Source organism: Hippoglossus hippoglossus, chromosome 3 (genome assembly GCF_009819705.1).
Source record: "Hippoglossus hippoglossus isolate fHipHip1 chromosome 3, fHipHip1.pri, whole genome shotgun sequence".
In the NCBI taxonomy this organism is placed as follows: domain Eukaryota; kingdom Metazoa; phylum Chordata; class Actinopteri; order Pleuronectiformes; family Pleuronectidae; genus Hippoglossus; species Hippoglossus hippoglossus.
The window spans coordinates 29,355,862-29,377,308 of NC_047153.1; the positions used below are offsets into that span (position 1 = coordinate 29,355,862).

General features: G+C 40.7%; 1 protein-coding gene across 1 annotated transcript; it reads right to left on the reverse strand.

Moving 5' to 3' along the window:
- Positions 1 to 354: 354 nt before the first annotated feature.
- On the reverse strand, positions 355 to 20,485 carry LOC117759378 (mucin-5B-like). The gene is made up of 31 exons (XM_034581461.1): positions 20,425 to 20,485; positions 20,209 to 20,268; positions 19,836 to 20,097; positions 19,267 to 19,381; positions 17,793 to 17,883; positions 17,609 to 17,715; positions 17,056 to 17,284; positions 16,383 to 16,508; positions 16,164 to 16,281; positions 15,777 to 15,915; positions 14,818 to 14,928; positions 14,183 to 14,252; positions 13,439 to 13,576; positions 12,215 to 12,379; positions 12,037 to 12,131; positions 11,815 to 11,941; positions 10,672 to 10,927; positions 9,742 to 9,788; positions 9,290 to 9,393; positions 8,996 to 9,147; positions 8,731 to 8,869; positions 8,320 to 8,430; positions 5,719 to 5,898; positions 5,381 to 5,620; positions 3,414 to 3,570; positions 3,020 to 3,148; positions 2,610 to 2,760; positions 2,446 to 2,489; positions 2,133 to 2,360; positions 1,284 to 2,026; positions 355 to 462 (listed from the first exon to the last, which is right to left on the reverse strand). The coding sequence occupies exons 1-31, from the start codon at positions 20,483 to 20,485 to the stop codon at positions 355 to 357; spliced, it is 4,803 nt and encodes a 1,600-aa protein (XP_034437352.1).
- Between the last annotated feature and the right edge of the window lie 962 nt (positions 20,486 to 21,447).

Consider the following 21,447-nt stretch of genomic DNA (forward strand, 5'->3'; position numbering starts at 1 on the left):
GTGGTAGTTGTTTCTGTGGTGGTTGAAGTAGTTGTAATTGGCCGAGTTGTTGTTTCAGTTGTAGAGGTCGGGGTGGTGGTCGTAGTAGTAGTTGTTGGTGGCTGAGTTGTTGTTTCAGTTGTAGTGGTAGGGGTGGTGGTTGCAGTAGTTCTTGTTGGTGGCTGAGTTGTTGTTTCAGTTGTAGTGGTAGGGGTGGTGGTTGCAGTAGTTCTTGTTGGTGGCTGAGTTGTTGTTTCAGTTGTAGTGGTCGGTGTGGTGGTTGCAGTAGTTCTTGTTGGTGGCTGAGTTGTTGTTTCAGTTGTAGTGGTAGGGGTGGTGGTTGCAGTAGTTCTTGTTGGTGGCTGAGTTGTTGTTTCAGTTGTAGTGGTAGGGGTTGTGGTCGTAGTAGTAGTTGTTGGTGGCTGAGTTGTTGTTGCAGTTGTGGTAGTAGGTGTTGCGGTTGAAGTAGTAGCAGGTATAGTACTTGGTTTTACAGTAGAAGGTGTTGGACACTCACAACATTTGAATTTAATCTCATAATCAAAACACTCTTTCTGAAGTCCTTGTTGTTTGTTGTTGCATATAAGACCCACATTCTTATTGCAAGTCACAGCTTGTCCCACATTGGAGATGGCAAGATGGGGGTAAATGATGGCTCTGCACTGGACTTCTTCTGGAGCTGAGCAAATGTGATAACCAGCAGAGATTACTTTCTGGATGGATTCATCATCCCCACCACTAGGGCCTGGTGTGGGCTCACCAAGATTGATCCAATTTGACCAAACACATTTCATATCATGTCCCCCAGGGCATGGTCCAGCTGTAGGTGCCCTGGTGGTGGTAGTTGTTTCAGTGGAGGTTGAAGTAGTTGTTGTAATTGGCCGAGTTGTTGTTTCAGTTGTAGTAGTAGGGGTGGTGGTCGTAGTAGTAGTTGTTGGTGGCTGAGTTGTTGTTTCAGTTGTAGTGGTAGGGGTGGTGGTTGCAGTAGTAGTTGTAATTGGCCGAGTTGTTGTTTCAGTTGTAGAGGTCGGGGTGGTGGTCGTAGTAGTTCTTGTTGGTGGCTGAGTTGTTGTTTCAGTTGTAGTGGTCGGGGTGGTGGTCGTAGTAGTTGTTGTACGTGTCTGGGTTGTTCTTGTTTCAGTTGTGGTCGTTGGGGTGGATGTAGTAGTAGTTGTAGGTTTCTCGGTTGTTGTGGTTTCAGTTGTGGTAGTAGGTGTTGTGGTTAAAGTAGTAGTTTTAGGTCGATGAGTTGTAGTTTTTTTAGTTGTCTTTAGGGGCATTTTAGTTGTAGTAGATGATGATACAGTTGGTAAGGCTGTGAAAGTAGTGCTTGTTGGATTCAGCGTTGTGTCGCATTGTACTGTCTTGCAACATTTTACTTTTATTTCATAATTTAAACATATGGGGGGATATTGTAAGCTGTTCTTACACAGGAGGCCTACTTTGTTATTGCAAGTTATGTTTTGTCCTAATTTCTCAAGGGGGGTTGATTCATAGTGCACACCCCGACACTCCACTGCCACTGGATTCTCACAGATGTTATATCCTTTCTGGATGATATGTTTGATGGTTTCATTGTCCCCACCCTGAGGACCATAGTCAGGGTAGTCCGAGTTTATCCAATTTGACCAGAAGCATAATGTTTCCTGACAAGGTGTTCCTGTAACATGTTTTGTTGTGGGATTTGCAGGTGAGGTTGGATGTATTGGTGATGGAGTAGGCTTTGTTGGACATGCACTATAATCACAACACAGAACTCTGACTTGGTAGTTAAAGCACAAGGCCAATGGCCCCGACTGGTCTTCATTTCTGCACATCAGCCCCTTAGCTATATTACATTCCACAATCTGTCCCACATTGTCAATTGTGACATTAGGAAATTTTTCAGCTCTGCATTTGATTTGACTTGGCTTATCACATATCTTGTGTCCAGCCCTTCTAATCTTTTCATAAGTTTCGTCGTCTCCTCCTGGAGTTCCCAGTGTGGGGAAGCTGGAATCATACCATGGCGACCATACACAAGGATTACAAGTGACTGTAACTGGTTCTGTAAACACACATAAAACGGACAATGATTAAGTAGTAAATCTTGCATTATATAGCTGATTACTGTATGTCTTAAATTCCAAAATGTTTACCTTGACCATACATACCTGGTGTGGTTGATGTAAAAACAAACGTGGTTGGAGACTGGCTAGTTGTAGTTGAAGTCACAGTGGGCAATTGTGTAGTTATGGCTGGTACTGGGCATGGGTAAGACTCCTTGTCAATGGTGCCATTTCTACCACATACTGCTGTCATGCAGTTACCATGTCCATCTGTTGTGTTATAGATTGTTCTGCCAGAGGGATATTTGTTTCCATGATATGTGCAACTACAGGCTGTAAAAAGAGAAGATCTTTAATTGACATTTTCACCTCACATACGCTTTTTTTAAACCAATGATCACTCCAAATCTTTGCTTACCTTCATTATCGTAACGACATTTGATGGTCATTGAACTGCATGTACTTAAAGAGAGAAAAACATAAAATTAATAGTCAGATTAGATTCTTTTGTTTAATTTGTATTTGAACCTCCCACAACATTACATTACATCGATTAGCACATGCAAGATATGCAAAACCTACCATGTATAACAGTTTTTGGTTGTTGGCACTTTTTCACCGTTATCATAGTGTTTCCCCTCTTTATCATAGCAGCCACATTGTTCTTTTACGACACATGTCATTGTATCCTCATCAAAGTATGACTGAGCAGTGGGACACTTGGGATAGCAACCTAATTGAAAAAAACAACATCTATTCATACATTGCAAGAGAGGGTACTTTATGGCATTTTTTAAAACCAGGAATACCACCCTTTGAAAGGGGTTAGAATTTCATTTACCCATTCAATTGTGGTGGAATGATTGATATTATTAAGGAAATTATTATATGTAACGGTAAAATGTATTGATGTCGTCAATTGTCGATCTTGATAATCCTTATTTAAATTTCATTAACAGATGAGGTCAAGTTATAAAATCCTTATCCTGTACCTTCAAGAGGAGGTATCTGTGTGGAGCATCTGCCTGAAGGGTTCCGGCAGGTTTTCATACAAGGAGATCCACAAGGCATGTAGTGCCATTCACATTCACCAGGGGGATTGTAGTAATCACAGAAGAGAGCTGAAAAAGAGAAACAACGAATCCAGTTTGCGCATGTGTCAGGCTGGATCTGATGACCTAGATGTGTTGGTGTACATAGCTTTATATTTACCTTTGTACTTGACAGACATGGTACTTTAGTAAGAAATCACAACATTGACATTTTCATGACAATTATTTTGATGTGATTATTTAGCTACTTATGTGTTATGTGAAATTATCTAAAATAGACATAATTCTAAATTAAAATTAGCTCACCAAGAAACCTCTCATCCTGATTACTTACGGCAGATTTTAGGGGTTCTCCATCGTAGACAGACACCAGCTTGATTACACGATTCAGCATAAGCAGCCACAGCAGTGCAGAAACACTCGCAGTCTCCACCAGTGTCACAAGCACATGAGTCGAACACACATGCTTCATAGTATGGAGTAGGATCCACCTGCAGTGTGTGTTGATACATTTGGTGAGTTCAGTTTAGTGTTTAGTAAAGAGCAACTCTACAACACAAAATGGAGGAAAGGTAGCACTTCCGTTTGTTGACATGCAAATAATCTAGTTTTTATTCTACTGCATTTACTGTATGTAGCATGTTTAGTCAGTGTTGTGCAAGTTCACACAGAGTTGGATCAAAGTTCAGTTCATAAAGAATAAAAGGAACTGGTTCATGTTCATCATTCACAATTTACACAGTTCTCTTGGAACCCACATCAACAAGGTCACATTCAAAATCAAGTTTTGAAAGTATGGACATGCCATACCTTTTTTTAACATGTGGAAGCTCAGCTAAGCGCCCATGACAGCAATTTTCCCCCAAACCAAACACAATTCAAACACAATGCACATTGAACAAACACACAAAGCAGGTACCAATGAACATGCTACTTTATGCTTATAACACAAGCCCAGCATCCACAGATTGCACTTGTACTGGTAATTTTGTACTTGCCATAAATACATCTCTGCAGTTTTACCCGTTTATTAGGAATGTGATTGGGTGGCTGACCTGTGGCCACTCCCTATTTAGAATGGCTTCTCATTAGCACAAGATATTTGCCTGATGAAGGTCTAGTACCGATATGTTGCAGCCTAATTGATCACTGATTGCAAATTGGACAATGTGCGGGAGCTCTTTTCATAGTTTTTGATCTACTCGTCGCTCTCCTATGCACCTTTTCCGCCACATGGGGGTGCAAAGCCTTCTTTAGTGTTAGAATAAAATGTGGCTCAGATAAATTGTGCTATGGATTGCCAAAGATTATGTGCTACAATTGCATGATTTCATAGGGGAAATTCACTCTAATGGTGTAAGATTTTGTTTGGCAGAAATTAAACCTGTCACTTTACGCTGTCGTAAAACGGCAGCGTCGTTTAGTCCGGCGAGAGTAAGCGATTGTCACCTTCAGCAGTTGCAAACTGATCCCTTTATTTGACCATTCACCAAAATATGAGCATATTCAATGGACGGTGCTCTTTTGGTGCGTTCATGCACCAGACATGGTATAATAACTAATTACGTTACAAATCTAAATTTTTGTACAGAACATATGATATGCGCAGATTAAATGACACAATGTTAAGGATAAAATTGCCCAACAGTATATTAAATTAAATAAAACACCACAAATATGTAAAGATTAAACACTAGAAGTGCCTTGTTGTCCAGTATTACCTCTACCTAGTACTTTTACTTGTTGGATTTTGTCTTGGTGATTGATTTTTATCTACAGTGTTGCATTAAATACATTTTCCACCTAGAATGTGTGTGCTGATAAATGAGTGAGGACATCTATTTATGATAATATCTAATGTAGCATAAAACAGAACCATGTGCAAGTACAGTCATGCGTTATGTCAACCTCCCTATTAGCTTATCTGTTTAATAGAGTGGAGCATTTGGCCTGAAGGTGCAAAGAGAAAAGCTTAGTCTAACATGGTTATTATTATTATTATTATTATTATCATTATTATCATTATTAATATTAATATTATTAATATTATTATTATTATTATACATGAAAACTTGAAAGTGGCGCTGAATGTAAAGTAAATGTCTTTTTAGGATCCTTCTCTGAGCACCATGGGTGTTCACATGAAATTTCTGCAGTCAGATTGAGAGCTGCACAGAGTGATCTGTGTTGGAGGGACAGAACTGAAAAACTGGCTGACATGTGCATCATTAGACCCTGCTACTTGCAGGACTAAAACAGAAGAAAAACTTATCAACAAACTTAAGTTAAACAACAACTTACAATAGAATGGCAGGTGGAGAAGACATCACTCTGTATGATGCTGCACTGTTTCTGGGCCCACGACTGTCTGTATGGGTTGTCTGTGCAGGGGCTGTTAATGCTCTGAGCATCAGGGCAGCTTGGTAAATCCTTCCAGCTGTTGCCAAACACCAGTGGGCTGACAACCGTTGCATGGCACCTTGTAGTGAAGTCGTTATTTGCATTGTTGTCATAGCTGCCACAAAGCCCACACACCCGACCCTGAAAAAAGAAGGGCTCCTTATCTCATGTTGTTAAACACAAACAAAGCTCATGTTTTTTCACATTTCGACCAGAGCCTTCATTTACACCAGGGTTACCTTATATTTTGGGCTGAGCTTGATGAACAAGGTGGTTTTCCTGTCCCACATGAGAATGAGTCCATTGTTGGCTTCAATTACGAGGTAGTTACCCATAGTGCTATAACGGAATGGAGGTGCCTCTTCATTTCCACTTGAAAGCAACCTGTAGTTTCCTTCTGTTAGAATCAGTTCTGCACTCTGCACAAAAGAGAAGGAAAGGATTATGGTAAGTGTGTGTGTGTGTGAGTCTGTGTGCTTTTGTACAGCTATCTTTGTGAGGACCAGTTTGAGTCTACAACCTACGGAGTGAGGACATTTTGGGAAAGTGAGGACATTTTGGGAAAGTGAGGACCTTTTGGCCGCTCCTCACTTTGTGACCCCCCTTTAATAGACTGTTTGGGGGCTAAGTTTTAGGGTTAGGGTAAGAACTATGTTTAGGTTAGGTTAAGTGTTAGGGTTAGCGTTAGGCATTTAGTTTGGATGGTTAGGGTTAGGGTAAGGGGCTAGGGAATGCATTATGCCAATGAGTCCTCACTAACACACACACACACACACATGTGTGTGTGTGTGTGTGTGTGTGTGTGTGTGTGTGTGTGTGTGTGTGTGTGTGTGTGTGTCTCACAGGTTTAATGGCAAAGGATGTTAATACTTTAGTAAGTATATGTTTTAATAACTTACCCAAATTTATAAACACATGTTTTTCATTTGTAATTATAGGTTATTTAGTGTAGCTTGATGAGACATGTTATCCTTGTAGAATTAAATCAACACAATAACTTGTGTAAGTAGTAGGTGTAAGATGCAGACAGGGAGTGGCTGTACCGGAACATCCGTGCCGAGTATGGGCTATAACTTCCAGATCCAGACTGATAAACTGGTGATGTCTAACCTACTGGACGTCGTGGTGGTCAACAAACAGCAGACAAAGGCAGTTGTGATAGATGTAGCGATTCCCAGGCAACAGTAACATCAAGTAGTAACATATTATGTATTACATAATACATAAAGTATAAAGCAGTAGGATGTGACCAGGACTGAAGGGCTGAAGTTACAATAAGGGCGGATAACATAGAGGATAATACATACGGGTACAAGTATGATACTACAAGTATCTGGGTGTCCCACATGAGAACACAAGATCAGTCAAAACTAAACACCTCCACAGGGTAAGACAGGTGCTGAGAAGCCAGCTCAATGATAGGAATAAGACCCAATGTCTCAACCTGTAAGCCTGTTTAGTCATCTGTTACCCACTTGGAATAGTAAGCAGGCCACAGGAGAAGATAGATGCCTCCAAGGTCAAGACACAAAAATCAAATTGCATGGAGGTTTCCACCCAAAGTTCAGCACCCTGAGACTCCTCAGACAAAGAAAGGAGGAAGGGCGAAAAAAGGGCATAGTAGAGTACCACAATCCAAGGTCAAACAAAGAGCATCCATGAATACATAGGGAAGATGCCCTTACCCCAGGATGACAGTCAAGAGCGTGGGTCAGGCTACAGAAGACAGAAAATGATGAGGAGGAGGGGAAAATAGACGATCTATGGCGGTAATGAGCGTGCAAGTGCACTAAGGTCATTCTCACATGCAACAGATTCTGAATGACTGGTACACAAACTAAAGTGTAAAAGAGAAGTTCTCAAATAAGGTAGCTTGCAGTAGCGCGACAGCGCACGCAGGAAGTAGTGCAGCAAATAGCGCTGCACACCAAGTTAGAGATGTCATATGATATTATGAGGAGTATAGGAGAAAAAAAAAGCTAGAGTTGCAAAAAAGGTGCAGGCTCCACATTATTATGATAAGACATTAAACATTTTTCGATTTATTATGAAACTGTGGCGGGACAAATTAGAATATGGCGGGCAGCCATAGTCTAGATAAATATTGGGAAACACTGTTGACAGATGGAGGAAGTGGGTGACATCAAGGCCAGTCTGAAGGACATCACAGAGGCGGCTCAAGAACTCCGAAGAACTAAATCAATGGAGGCTGCCACAGGAGACTCAAGGGGCAAGCTGTGCAAAGATACCACTGAGACTGTCCAGCACACAGTAGCAGGGTGTAAAATGCAAGTTGTGACAATGCACCTGAGAGACATAACCAAGTGGCTGCATGGGAATGTGTACAGGAACATCGGGAAAGCCTAAGTGCTGATGGGACCCACATCTGAAAGTGGCGGAGAACAACAGAGCTACGATCCTGTGGGATAACCAATAGCTGGCTAACCAACAAGACATATGGGTCGGATGACAAGGAGCAGAAGACAGCGCAAGTGCTATGTGGCAATCCCAGCTGACAGTAACAGGAACAGGAAGGAGCCCAAGATGAATGTCGAGAAGTTCCAGGGGCTGAAAGAACAACTTGAACACGTGGAGATGACCAGAAGTGCAAAGTCCAAGGAACAGAGAACCTTACAGTCCCAGGCCTATGGTTGAGGACCCGAGCTTCAGGAAGACATGCATAGACAGTCAGAGTAAATATGTATATGTATATACTGTAAATCTAAACATCTTCAAGAATCTACACTTCTACATATGTCACATACGTTTATTTAAGTCAAGCTATATTGATTTATTCTATCATTGTGCCAGCAGTTTTTTTTTTCTTATTGATTGTTTACCTCCAGAAAGATCTTGATGGTCTTAGAGCAGGTGGTTCCTGTGGTTCCACACGGAACATTCTCAGTGATCACCCTGAAAGTTCCATTACTCTGAGCGCTGCCACAGTAGTCCTGAGGAAGGGGACACCCACACACGCACACACACAAATAAGTATATTATCTCTTTATTCCTGATATTCACCCTTATATTTCATTTTCATTTGAATAAAATTAATATAAATCTACATGGGCACTTTGTAGAGTGCATACGTCTGCCAAGGCCCAACAGTCTCCTTATGAAACCAAATTTAAATTAAATTCACTAGATCTGGATTTTTGATTATGTTCAACATACTAATCCCCTTTAGTGACAGCTCATTCTTCATACTTCCATCTTTCTGTTTTTCAGCAGTTTTTCTGGCACAGTCATACCTGAGTGAGAACGTATTCACAGCTGCCATCAAAGGTGAAGCGCTTCTGATCAAAGGTCATGTAGTGTCCAGCACCATACACAGAGCAAGTCCCATCACACTGATTGGTTGTACAGATCCACTTTCTGTCTTTACAAGTGCTGTGAGCAGATACACAACAGATGGAATCACGATTATAAAAGGCCTTTTTGTGTTAACATGTCACAGGGGGAAACCTGTCACGTGTTTCTAGCTTCAGTGTCTCAATCTACTTGTGATTCACTTACCAGGTGTTGCAGTCCACCCTGGTGGTCTCTCCAGGCTGGTAGGAGATCCCATTGTGATCACAGAGACAGGCCTCTGGCTTGATGCAGCGTCCTTTACCATCAGATACCAACCCAGGTGGACACATGCAGCCAGAGACACACCCTGTGGTCATCTGGAAAGGAAAGTTAAAATGTACAGTCCACAGTCAGCTTTCATTTCTGCTCCAGCAGAGACAATGTTGAACAACCAGTAGAAACTATTTATCTGTGTTCGCATGTAAATAAATCCTTTATGTTGGGGAACAGGTGACTCACACAGGCCATGTCTAATGTGTTGCAGCTCATCTCACACTCAGTTCCTTTTGCAGCGGGACCATTAGCAGAGCAGTTGAAGAACGCCATGGGAGGAGCACAGGTTCCTGAGAAAAGACAAGTCTGAAATTACTTTACTGTATTTCTAAAGTGAATTTTACTTGTCAGGTTATATTTAACCTGACATCACCTCTGTTTTCCTGATTGACGGAACTGATTGAACTTTTATGCTTGATTAATTGGCTTTTAAAAATATTATTAAGGCAACTACAATAATCTTTGACATGAAAATGAGTCCAATGAATAGCCATCATAGACACTTTTCCAGTAGGCCTAACTGCTTACAGCTGTACTAAGCACAGTGTTACTCTGTTAGATAAGTCACTGTCAGGAAGTAAAGTAGCTCTCACCTTTAGGCGGCTACTTATCAGGTGATTCTGTGTCATGTAACTTACCTGATTGTATTTCTCCAATGCAGCTGAGTTTGCCCTTCTTACAGGTGCTAGTGTAAAAATTACAACAAATATACATATATGTTAATACACAAACATAACCTTACAACACACTGTTTAAAACCCCAACAGGTCTTTGAACTACAGGGACAGAGATTCAGTCATTTTTATTATGATCAATTAAATGAGACAAACTCTTTAATTATATACAAGTCTCTACTCCACATTTTACTGCTAAAATACATTAGGGACTGGGGCTCTAAGGCTACCAGTAGCACAATAAACAAGCTTTGTGTGCGGTTCGACCATGTGTGGCCAATGTGGGAATTTGAGGTTATACAAAGCTATTGTGCAACCGCTATAAAAACAACCATTTTCAATGCAAATTAGCCTAAATCTGCTCAAAAAGTCCCTCATCAAGTCAGTTTTCAGGCTAGTGTCAGCAGCTTTCAGCCTTTTATCTGTTTTCTTCTCTCCTCCTCTCTGTGTTCACATATACGATATAATTCACATCAAAGCTGCTCTTATTTGCACATCTTTCTCTTTCTGTAGAATGAAATAGTGACTGAAACATGAACCATTAAGATGATATTTTTAACAGAAGTCACTTCCACATTGATCACTTGACTCAGAGCCAAAAGGTTTTTCTAAAGCCGCTAGATTTGTCAGCAGATGCTTTTCTGATAAAAAGAAGATCACTGAAGGGTTCTGTAACGTCAGTAAATCTGGTTAAAACACTACCTGTGAATACCTCTGGATGATGAGAAAAAAATGAAGAAACGTTTCGCGCCAATGCGGAACCATCATCACGCAGTTATGTGAAATTTGTTTGACCAATGTTGTAATTTCATCACTATGTCTGTCACTGACACTTCCTGAACTTGCTCTTTTTGCTAATCTGCCAAAAACTTGTGAAATATGTAATTTTCATACCACATGACTCCATCCTTGTTGACCACCTCTCCAGGAGACACCACAGAGCCTTTGTCGTAACAGGGACAGGCCTTAGATGGGACACACTTCCCAGAGTCATCCAGGTAGGTTCCCTCTGCACAGATACAGCCGTCGATGGGTGGGAAGGAGAGGTGGCAGCTGAGATCTGTGGTGCTGAGGCAGCGGCAGGTGCGACTGCTGGCCGTGATGTTGTAGGAGTAGACCATGCTGCTCGGGCAGGAGCTGGCATATTTCCCTGAGGAGGACAAACCACAGGATCAGTGAAAAACAAAGCCTTTTTGGTATAGTGCCACAGCAGCATTTTATTTGTACTTGTGGGTTCATGTGGGGCCACCCTGCAGGACCAAGGCAACAGCATGATTTCCTACAGGAGATGATTCTTATGTGTTTACTTCTATCAATATCAACATCAGATGCAAATTTAGACTACCACTCAACACTTTCCTGTACACTTTTGTTATCAAAATGTGGCCCTGTGTCTCTGATTTAGTCGGCACTGGTATGTGCTGCAGATTCAACAAGACAAATTTGGTGTAAAATCTGCCACTGTGGAGTGTTTTTATGTATAAACATACTGTTTGTGTGTGGGTGGGTGTGTATCTGTGTGTGTGTGTGTGTGTGTGTGTGTGTGTGTGTGTGTGTGTGTGTGTGTGTGTGTATCTGTGTGTATCTGTGTGTATCTGTGTGTGAGAGATAACAAGATGGAAACAGGAGCCCTTTGATCACCAATGGTATCATGCTGCTCTCTAGTGGACTTTCAGAGTACTTTCAGTGCTTTTCTTACTGCCAGTAATCATAGATTACAGCAGTGGTCCAGTGTTTAGAGGAATTTAATTTAATTCTCTGGTTGCTGGTTCAACTCCTGCTTGCTTTTGATATTATAACTTAGTGAATGTTTCAACATTTATGAAATTAAGACAGGAACCCTAGTAGTAGTCATAATCAAACTGCTTTAACAGAGGTTTGAAGAACAGAAGAAAACTTCTCAAGGGCTATCTGGTGTGACATGCTATAAAGGAAAGAATTGTGAGATCAGTTATGAGTGGAAAAACAAACAGTGATTCTCCTTTCAACCAGAATCATGCCGCCCTATAGGTCAGTTCATCGCTCCCCACTACTCACCACAGATGGTCTTCCTCCAGCCATTGATCTGGATCCCTGCAGATGCACAGGCATGCACATAAGAAGAGACTGCAGCACACATGCACTCCTCGCTTTTCTCACAGTTACAGCTGTCATACATGCAGTTCTGTGAGGGGACAAAATAAAGAAAGAGCAGTGTGAGGAGACTGGTCTGGTTGAAGAAGACAGACATGAGTAAAAGTCGTAGCTGTGAGAATTGACCTCTTTGTAAGAGTCAGGACTGATCTCTTGGTGGCATGGGGCAAACACTCCCTGAGGATCACTCAGCATGGAGCACCAGTGCACAGCGTACTTTTCTGTCAGCGACACACAAGACCAAAATAAGTCAATCCGGATGAAACCAACGTGCTCACAGACAATCAAAAAGAGTCAGACCTACCATTGTCCAGACTAAGACTGCAGGGGTTGTCAAAGCTCCTCTTAATATCTCTACAACTGCCATGTGTCTTCCAGCTGTTGACAAATCCAGCTGCTGTGGATTCTGGAACACCACTGAGCTTCAGGAAGTCGTCAGCTTGGTTATTGTTGAAGTTCCCACACAGACCTGCAGGCAGACACTATCATGTTAACAACATCACCTAAGCCTTCATTTTACGATACAATTAAATTATTGTGATCAAGTCACTACAGCTTCATAATTGTTATGCCTTTCTGTCGAAGATTCCTCTTCTTTCCTACTAAAGCACAGAGTGATTTAAAAAAGTTTATAAATGTAAATACATAAAACAGTAAAATTGTTCACCTGAACCATCAAAGAAGCTCTGCTAACTCAGTGGTCAACACATTACATTCCAATGAACTTCTTCACAATAAAAGCAATAAGCCGATTTGGCATTGAAACCATTTAATGTAAAGCAACAACAGTAGAAACAGCATCAATTACTTGCAGCTCTGATACCACAGATCATGATCATTAAAGATGAAAATGAGGCTGATATCTGTATATATATATATATATATATATATATATATATATATATATATATATATATATATATATATATATCGCACCACATCAACTATGGTCTGAATGTAAAAGGAAGCATATAGACCTGCATATTAGGATATTTAGAGATGTACGTCCTCATAAAATAGTTTTGTTCATCACAACACAGAGGGAGTAATGAATTCAACTAATAAGATCAAAGTTTCCAAATGTAACTGCCACCATAAATAAGACTTTTATATTAAACTGATGAACACATAGTCTAAGGTTATAACAGTAAATAAGCTCCTCTGACCTTGTGGAGAAAATAAATACTGAATGAATATATTAAGGGAACCAGCTCTACAGGTTGAATAACCTATGTCACAATCCTTTCTGTCTTTACACCCACTCTTGATTGCATTTATCTTAGAAGTAGAGAATGTGCATTTATGCCTTCCTTAAGTCTTGCTATTTCTTCCTCTAATGGATATATCTGTTGCTACTTATGTTGTAATACAAACTTTAAAGGCTGAAGGAGCTGCTTGTGTTACTTGTCTTGTGTTTTTCCTTTTTCATTTATACATATGCACAAACAGGATTCATTAAAGAATATCACTCATTTCTGTAGGGTGTTTCCAGTCTGAGAGCACATTCTGATTGTTTTGATGCACATACCACAGGTCTTGTCCCTGTAGTCACTGCCCACTCTAATGTAGAGCTGCATGATTGGCTGAAGCTGCACTTCCAGCAGAATGCCGACAGACGTCTGGACCAGCAGGTAGAAAGAAGATGCTCTGAAGGCCGAGATTCCGACTACAGGTACAGAGAAAGGGACAGCGTCTGTTATAAGGGTGGAAGACTGCCATATGCATCTGCCAATTTGGCTAGTGAGAAATACAATTTGCAGTTAGAGAATATTAGATATTCGAAATATTGTTTCCTTCATGCTCTCATTATATCTGGATTAAAAATGATCAAGCTGTTTGGGACAACTGTGTAGAAACAGCCACTGGATGGTTATTGGAATCAGATACTGTAGAAACAGGAAAAATATGATTGTAAATGAATTTCATTACAATTATTATCAAAATATGTATTTTACCATAGAAATGACTTTTCCTGGAGAGTAAACACTAATAGGACACACACTAACGCCCTGTATCATCATGTCATCTCTGTCCCTAGCAGGACCCTGCACCACCCAGTGACTTTAGTTTTGTACAGTGTGTGTGAGTAAACAAGCAGGACATAAACAGAATTATAATGACAGCTCCAACCACTGTGTGGCAGATTTAGTGTTCTCACGAGTTGTTTTACTTTAAAGAATCAAATAACTAAACTATATATACACCAGACTAAGTGATGCTGTGTGTTATTTAAACATGTCGGGGGTGATTACAGATCAGAGGAGTCTCTCACCAGCAGAAAATGGTAACTGAGCGTAGATGCCGTTCACAAAGACCTTGCCACTGGGCTGGATGGTGATCACCTTTATATGAAAGGAAAATGTTATTAAAATATTCATATTTTGGGTCTGTCTTCAGGGATTAAAAACAACAAAACAAACAAGTCATGCAACAATACACAACTTTGATAAATATAATTCATGTAAACATGACATTAACTGATGAGTGATCCAACTCGACCTTCTTACAAGATTGCAGGATAACTTAAAAAATACACTGACTTACATTTTCAACATTCATCCCTTTTGTATGCTTTTTACAATGGTGGGTCCCAAACAAATCAAACAAAACACAATGTCAGGTTTTCCTTCAGTGATATAAATCATGCTGAATATATTGTATATAGGAACAAAAATATTTTGGCACTCAGTAATATTGTATTTGGACTTGGACCTTATTATTATATTCAAGTATAAAATAAAATAATAAATGTACAGCTTCTTCGTTTTCAACAAAAAAAATAAATAGTAACCTCACAAAGATACAGTTGTGTGTGTGTGTGTGTGTGTGTGTGTGTGTGTGTGTGTGTGTGTGTGTGTGTGTGTGTGTGTGTGTGTGTGTGTGTGTGTGTGTGTGTGTCATACTCACATTGGTCGCTCCGGACAGTCCTAGAGTAACAGACTTGAGGCAGGTTTCACTGTCAGTAAGTCCGCACTGTGCCAGTTCTCCCTGTACCACAAACTGGGTTCCATTGCAGTCCTGAACAGATAAAAAGCTGCTGTTCAACTTCTGAACTCAAACAATATGTCTGCTCTGCAGAGTGCAAAGGAAACCAAATGCCATTAAAGTGGGTTCTTCTTGCTTTAAATTTCAATGCTATTGGAAGAGAGGAGGACTGTTGTATTACAGCTGTGTGTGGGAGGAGGTAGGGAGAGGATTATGACCAGAAGAAAAGTGGGTAATATTTATGAAGTATGTGCTTCCTCTGTATTTCACTTTTTTCAATTAGCCTAGTAGTGCAAAGTAAAACAATTTACTATTCCTTTGACTAATTTGTTTCATTGTTGAACACAAACACAAACAGCTCATATTATTAACTTCCTCTTATTTAATAATACACAATACTACCGTAAATCCATCCATTATCTATACTGCTTATCACTTAAGGGTCTTAGGGGGAGCTTGAGTCAATCCCAGCTGACAGGGTCAACATACAGAGACAAACAACATTTCACACTCACAATAACACCTACAGTCAACTTAGACGGTTAACCTAACCCCAATCTGCATGTCTTTGGACTGTGGGAGGAAGCCAGAGAAAACCCACACAAACAAGGAGAGAACAGTGCTAACCACCGTGCCACCTAATCTAAATTAGGTTTAATTTAGTTGTATTAGTTGTTATAGCCCTCTCAATAAATGTGGTCAATCCCTTTGCCTTTTTCAATATCTAAATGAAGTGATTAAATATATGGGATGGTACAGAGATGACAAACATACCTCCGCTCTCTTGATTTTAATATTTACATCTCTTTATGCAACCATCTGCCTATGACGATTTTAGCTGTTTAGGCTTGTGTATGTGTGTGTTTGTGTGTGAATACTACCTTAGCCAGAATGTAGGAGCAGTCCCCATGGAAGGTGTAGTCTTTTCCATCAAAGGTGTTGACGTGAGCTCCTCCCTCCACAGAGCAGGTTCCTGGGCAGTTCTCCTCCGCACACGTCCACTCACCACTCTCACAAACACTGTCAGCACAACATAGTTTAATCTTAACTGCTAGTGAAAAGTTAGAAATAATTAATATGCAATCATTTGCCAAAACTAGGTGGCACTACCCTGGACATACAGTCTATAAGGCCTTTAAAACACACACACACACACACACACACACACACACACACACACACACACACACACACACACACACACACACACACACACACACACACACACACACACACACACACACACACATGCATATTGTATATCATACCATTTTTTGCAGTTACTGGAGTAGGACTCTCCAGGTCCGTAGATCTTGTTGTTGTAGCTGCAGGAGCACTTGCTCAGTGGAACACAACCTTTGTTGTTTAAATCATCCAGCACCATGCCTGAAAGTGATCAATGCATTACTTTGTTAAAGCACATTGAGTGTGTTTGTGTCTGTGAGTGTGTGTGTGTGTGTGTGTGTGTGTGTGTCACTCTGCTGTACCTGCGGGGCAGAAGCATCCATCGATACAGTGGTTGTCACAGGTGTGGCTGGCCTCTGGGTTGGAGCAGGTATCAGCACAGGGACTTCCACACTCCTTGTGCTCCATATTGAGAGGACATAACTTCCCTGTGAATACACCAGATTCTTTCTCACCACTTGACTTACATAACCTCTCAGATAACATTCACATGGCTGCAGCCTTGTTCCTGCCCTTAAACGACCTGCCCACATGTCTGAAGTATCCTCTCCTCAGCTTTGAGCAGGGCTGGGGTTGACCTCATGAATCAGTTCACACTTTCTGACCTCAGTGTTCCATTAATGAGCTGCTAGCTATTAGCTAGCAGCTCATTCCATTAATGAGCTGCTAGCTAAGGAAGTGAATGTGAGATATAATAAAAAGAACAATAGTACAAAAATATACAGTGTTTTATATCTATATTTTAAAAATGTAATATGTGGATGTGATATTCAAACCCAAGATGCAGCATTTTAGGCTTGGAACGTTCAGGTTGTGTCGCTTTTATACTGAGCAACATTTTGGATTGCGTTGTTTGAAATATGCGTGATGTACAATCACTATTAACTGACAGTGCAATCAGAGTATTTGTTTGTGTGTGTGTGTGTGTGTGTGTGTGTGTGTGTGTGTGTGTGTGTGTGTGATGAGTGCACTCACAGCAGAGCTCTTGGGACCTCCAGTTGTGGGGCTTGCCACCAGCATGGACGCACTGTCTGGAGAACTCTGACACAGTGTTACACAGGCAGAAAGGGTCTGCATGTTCATCTGTGCTGTTGCCGCATTGGCAGAGGTCAGTGGTGCAGGCAGAGGTGAAGGCGTCAACATCCAGCAGACTGTGACAGCTGTTGAAGGCCGGCCCCGTGAGGATTTGCTCACACAGAGGTTTCTGCAGGACAGACGGATGGATAGGCAGACAGACAGGGATGGACACAGAGGAGGCAAACAATGAAGGTGCAAGATTAAACACATCTGCCACAGTCAAAATTGTGACAAAAGGTTGAACATATTGTCCAGGGATAAACCTGTAAAGTAACTGAAAACTAAAACTATGAGCCACTCTTGAGAGAACTCTTCAGCTGATATACTAACAATGTTGTTGTTCAAGTCATTCAAATAAATAAGATACTGGCCATGGTACAACAGTGATAAAAGTGTAGTTTTGTGTAGAATGACTTGATTTCCATATATATATATATTTTTTTTTTCTCACCATGTCCTTGCAGCTCTTTATTGGTTCCTGTGTGTAGTCGGAGCAGCTCTCAGTTGGACCGTCCATTTTCCAGAAGTTGGCAAAATCCACATGGGAAATTTGTACACCTGTCAGGAGAATATCACAGTTAAAGTCTGTGGACACGACTACACTGGCCAACATGTTCAAATGTGTCACAGCGTACCGTGACTGTAGAACTCGTTGTATAGCTGGAGCCCATTAAAGTCTCCACAGAGACCACACGTTTGGTTCCTGTATTTCTCATCTAGCTCCACCTGAGAGGACAAAACCACACACACACACCAGTACAGATTAAAACATACACAAATAAAATTAAAAATAAATAATACTAACACAGATACACACACGCAAACAAACAGAAACCCGCAAAAATAAAACTGCTGATTAGTTGATCTTACAATGGCACCTGTTAAGTGTGAGCAGTCATTTCTTTAAGTTGTTGCGTTGGAAGCAGGATAGATGAGCAATGATCTGAGCAAGTCGACAAGAAGCTAGATGTGTCGGTTGGACAGCTGGGTCAGAGCATCTCCAAAAGGATGTATCTTGTGGAATGTTCCTGGTGTACAGTGGTCAGTCTCGACCAAAACTGGTCCAAGGAAGCACAGCCAGTGAACCAGCAACAAGGTCCTGGGCACCTGATGTGCACAGGGAGCAATGGCTGGCTGGTGTGATCGAGTCACACAGGAGAGCTACTGAAGAAAAAATCATGGCTATATGACAGAAGGCTGCAAGAACACAATGCATCACGGACTGTTGCCAATGGTGCCGTGTTGCCATGTACTGGTCAGAGTCCCCATCCGACCCCTGTCCACTGCCAACAGCATCTACAATATGCACATGAGCATCAGAACTGGACGATGAAGCAGTGGAAGAAGGAGACCCTGTCTGATGAATCATGTTTTCTTTTACATTGTATACACGGCTGGGTCCATGTGCAGCCTTTAGCAGGGGAAGAAATGGCAGCTGGGTGCTCCATGGGAAGAAAGAAAGCCCGCTGAGGTAATGCGAAGCTCTGGGCAAAGTTCTGCTGGGAAACCTTGGATTCTGGTATTTATGTGGATGTTACTTTGACATGTGATGTATCCCCTGGGTCCTGTCACTCTGCAAGAACTGATGGTTTGAAGGAATGGTTTGGGGAACATGACAATAGACTTCAAGGTGACTTGGCCTTCAGATTTCGCAGTTCTCAATCCAACCAATTGTCTGTGAGATGAGCTGGAAAAACAAGTTTGATTCATTCAAGGCCTCACCATAAGATGGTGTCTGAGAGAGAGCCACAGTTCATCTAGTAGAGTCCTGCCTCAAAGGTTCAGGCATGGGGGAGACCTACAACAGTTGTGGCCAAGGAGGTAGAGCGGGTTGTCCACTAACCAGAGGGTTGATAAACTCGGCTCATCTAGTCTGCATGCTGAAGTGCCCTTGGACCAGACACTGAACCCCAAACTCTCCCTGATGGCTTTGTATCAATAAAAAATGTGCTGCACATAGAAGCAACGAGTTGTTTATAAGACTAGTTGTTGATTAGAAAAGTGCTTTATAAATACAGATTTCCATAATATCAGGCATATGGTTTAAATGCTGTGACTGATCTGTTTGTACACATAAAGAGTTATTTCTGTGCAGTCCAATAATCCTACCAGAAAAGAGTCCTCCTCGTTCCAGGTAGCAAACAATCCCAAATTTGCTTTGATTTTGATGTAGGTGGGAGTTTTTTCAATAAACACTCCTGAGTGACTGAACGGTAAACTGGCTCTGCAGGAAGAAGAAAAAAGAAGAAACACAGATTATTTTGGATCTTAGGTGTTTTCTAACTTTTGTTCAAAGAGCCAAAGGGAGAGTGTGTGGATCTATTATTTGTATCTACAGTAACTGTGTGGAAAGGTATAAATGCATTGAGTGGTAGTAGACATCCATATTCTTTGGAGAAATGTACTTGAGTTTCTGACTATACTGTTCTAATTATTATCACTTCAGGCTTGAGGCAGTTCTCAAGATCAGGATGAATCAAATATCCCAAAGCATAAAGATGTTTGTTTCCAATATTCCAAATAATAACAAGATTTAATAAACTACTTAACAGATTTATCAGATAACATGCTGTTGTTTTTTTTCCAATTGAATAGATTATGATATATTATCAAATATTTACCATCCAGTCTGATGCATTAATTTATGCAGACACAGTGTTTAGGGCTTTTTAACTCACTCTTTCCCATCAACGACCACTGAACCATTTGAGAGCTCCACCATTGAACCGTCCAGCTTCATCATGATGTGCTTGATGAGGGGATGGCCTTTAATCTCCTCTCTTCTTATCTGGATGTTGAAGTCGCTGTAGCTGCTCCTGCATGAAGAGGTCAGGACGTAGTTGCAGGTGGAGGGCAACTGGAAAACGTCCCCATCAAAGGCCTTGAAGTGGAAGTTTCCCCATGTACTGCAAACCTGGCCATTGTGGATGGGACTCACACCTAGAAAGAAAAATCAGGACGTGATGCCACAAAGACTAAGTAAGATCTTTGTGTTAATGTGATGGAATGCTCACAATTTGAAATAGTTCACAGTTACAGCAACAAGCTCACCTTTTATTTTTCCAGACATCTGGGACATGGAAGAGAACATGTTCACCGCAGACTTTGCCTCTGTTGAAAGAAATAAAAACATTTGTTCAGTAATCAATGATCAAATATAAAACACCATTAAAACACTTTACTCTAGCAATATTTGAACAATTAAATTGTTGATCTGTCCAATGTGTTGTATTTCCCAGGCTTCCTAATGGAGTGTAATGCATGTACCGCTGTGCCAAGCGGCGGCGATGGCAGACAGGGTCAGCCATAGCAACCACTTGTTCGTCATAGCCATTTGTTTCTCCACAGGAACACTGAGGCTGATGGGAGGGAGGTCCAGGTCTTTATACCGTGGGTTGAGCTCTTTGTGCGGCAGGTGAGGGAGTGGCCTCCTCTTAGCTTTACATGGTGATTCATGACGGCTGGTCCTGCCCTTTGGCTGTGGCCCATTCCTTCACTCGCACCTGGTATGAAGGTTACTGAGCGTGAAAAGAGACGCTCACCTCACGTCTGTGATGCACACAAATAGGCTCCTGAAGGTCAATGATGATATATATTGGTGTTTTTTCTCTTGTTACTTCTGATGTGTTGTTGATGCATAACTTTTTGTTTACATTCATAATACAGCAATGAAGTAGAAATATGGTCCAACAAAATATAACATTAAATAAACTATAATATATAACTTATTCACAAACCGTATCTTTGTCATAATGTTTATTTTTTTATGAAAATAAAATGAATTTTTCTGCACAAATGCAGTTTCAAATACTTAATTTATGTGATAAAATCCAAAATTATGGGTTTGATTATCATTTAACAAAAACTGTATTTATATTTTACATTTTGTGGTTCTCCCAAAATATATCCCTAAATATTACTGTTTGTTTTATATATTTGTTTTGTAATACATTAACCATGCTTTGTGATCACAGGGTCACAAAGCATGGTTAATGTAATGCAAAATAAAGGAAAAAGACCTCATACTATAAGAAACACAATCACATTGACCAGTAATAATAATAACAATTTGCTTTATTTATAATTAGTTATAAACTTTATTTAAATGGAACCTTGCAAAACACAGTTACAAAGTGCTTCACAAAACACAAGGGAAGGCAAACAATAGGAAACAATTAAATATAATTGGAGTGTTTGCTTTGCTTTGTCATATTTTGACTCAAGCGATAAAAGCTTGAAAGTATACAAGGTGTGTTCAGATCTTTTGTTCTCTTATCACCAGCAGTCATC

Coding starts and splice junctions, on each gene's coding strand:
- LOC117759378 (XM_034581461.1), bottom strand. CDS start 20,485: ATGACGAACAAGTGGTTGCTATGGCTGACCCTGTCTGCCATCGCCGCC. Junction 10,928..11,814: donor CTGGAGGAAGACCATCTGTG/GTGAGTAGTGGG, acceptor TGTCCTCCTCAG/GGAAATATGCCAGCTCCTGC. Junction 8,431..8,730: donor GTGAATACGTTCTCACTCAG/GTATGACTGTGC, acceptor CCCCTTCCTCAG/GACTACTGTGGCAGCGCTCA.